The following is a 663-nucleotide window of genomic DNA, read 5'->3' as shown; positions in this document are numbered from 1 at the left end:
ATTTTGATTTAATTAATTTGAGCAAATATTTTTTGGTGTTTTTTATTTAATGTTGATTTTACATAATTGTTTGTTTTTCTTTTTTTAATTATTTATTTATTTTAATTGTACATTTTTATAATTTAATTGATTTTTGATGGGTTTTATTGTAAAATAATGAATATGTATTTTACATATTCATGAATTAATAATTTTTTAATGATTTAGATTTTTATGATTTAATTAATTATTTAATTGTTTTTATTTTTAAATTGATTTTAATCTTAATAATCCAAAAACCCATGGAAAAATCCTATTGGGTTTTTGTCAAGGGAAATTTTGTCTACATCATCACTGCAGGACTTTAGACATAACCTCCAGTAACCTAAAACAATAACTGGTTAATTACCCAACTAATATTGGTAATACTGGTTAATCAAAAGCCTGAACTGCCTCAGTGATGTCAGCTGAGAAGGGAAGTAATATCAGACGTTTGAGAGCGTTTATAACAGACGAACATGACTGATGATCACACACCTGTAGTGTGCAGGACACTCGGAGCCGTCGGCTTCCTGCGGTTCCTCCGGAGGCATAATGAACACTGTGTGCTCACCGCTGTGACACTCGTCACGATCGATCAGACGCACATCCTCCGGCTTCTCCACGTCCACCTACACACACACA

At 32.0% G+C, this 663-nt stretch overlaps 1 protein-coding gene across 1 annotated transcript in view; it reads right to left on the bottom strand.

The window, feature by feature from the left end:
* Nucleotides 1-311: 311 nt before the first annotated feature.
* LOC107576123 (DENN domain-containing protein 4B-like) overlaps nt 312-663 on the bottom strand; it is a 16,253-nt gene continuing 15,901 nt past the window's right edge. The window contains exon 13 of the mRNA XM_016262373.1: nt 312-650. Coding sequence (XP_016117859.1) covers nt 483-650 — 168 coding nt within the window. The 3' untranslated portion in view covers nt 312-482. The remainder of the gene's footprint in view (nt 651-663) is intronic.

This window comes from Sinocyclocheilus grahami, unplaced genomic scaffold, assembly GCF_001515645.1.
Source record: "Sinocyclocheilus grahami isolate Dianchi unplaced genomic scaffold, SAMN03320097.WGS_v1.1 scaffold3236.1, whole genome shotgun sequence".
Lineage (NCBI taxonomy): Eukaryota > Metazoa > Chordata > Actinopteri > Cypriniformes > Cyprinidae > Sinocyclocheilus > Sinocyclocheilus grahami.
Note: the sequence above shows the minus strand (reverse complement) of the source record. Positions and strands in the feature narration are given on the sequence as shown.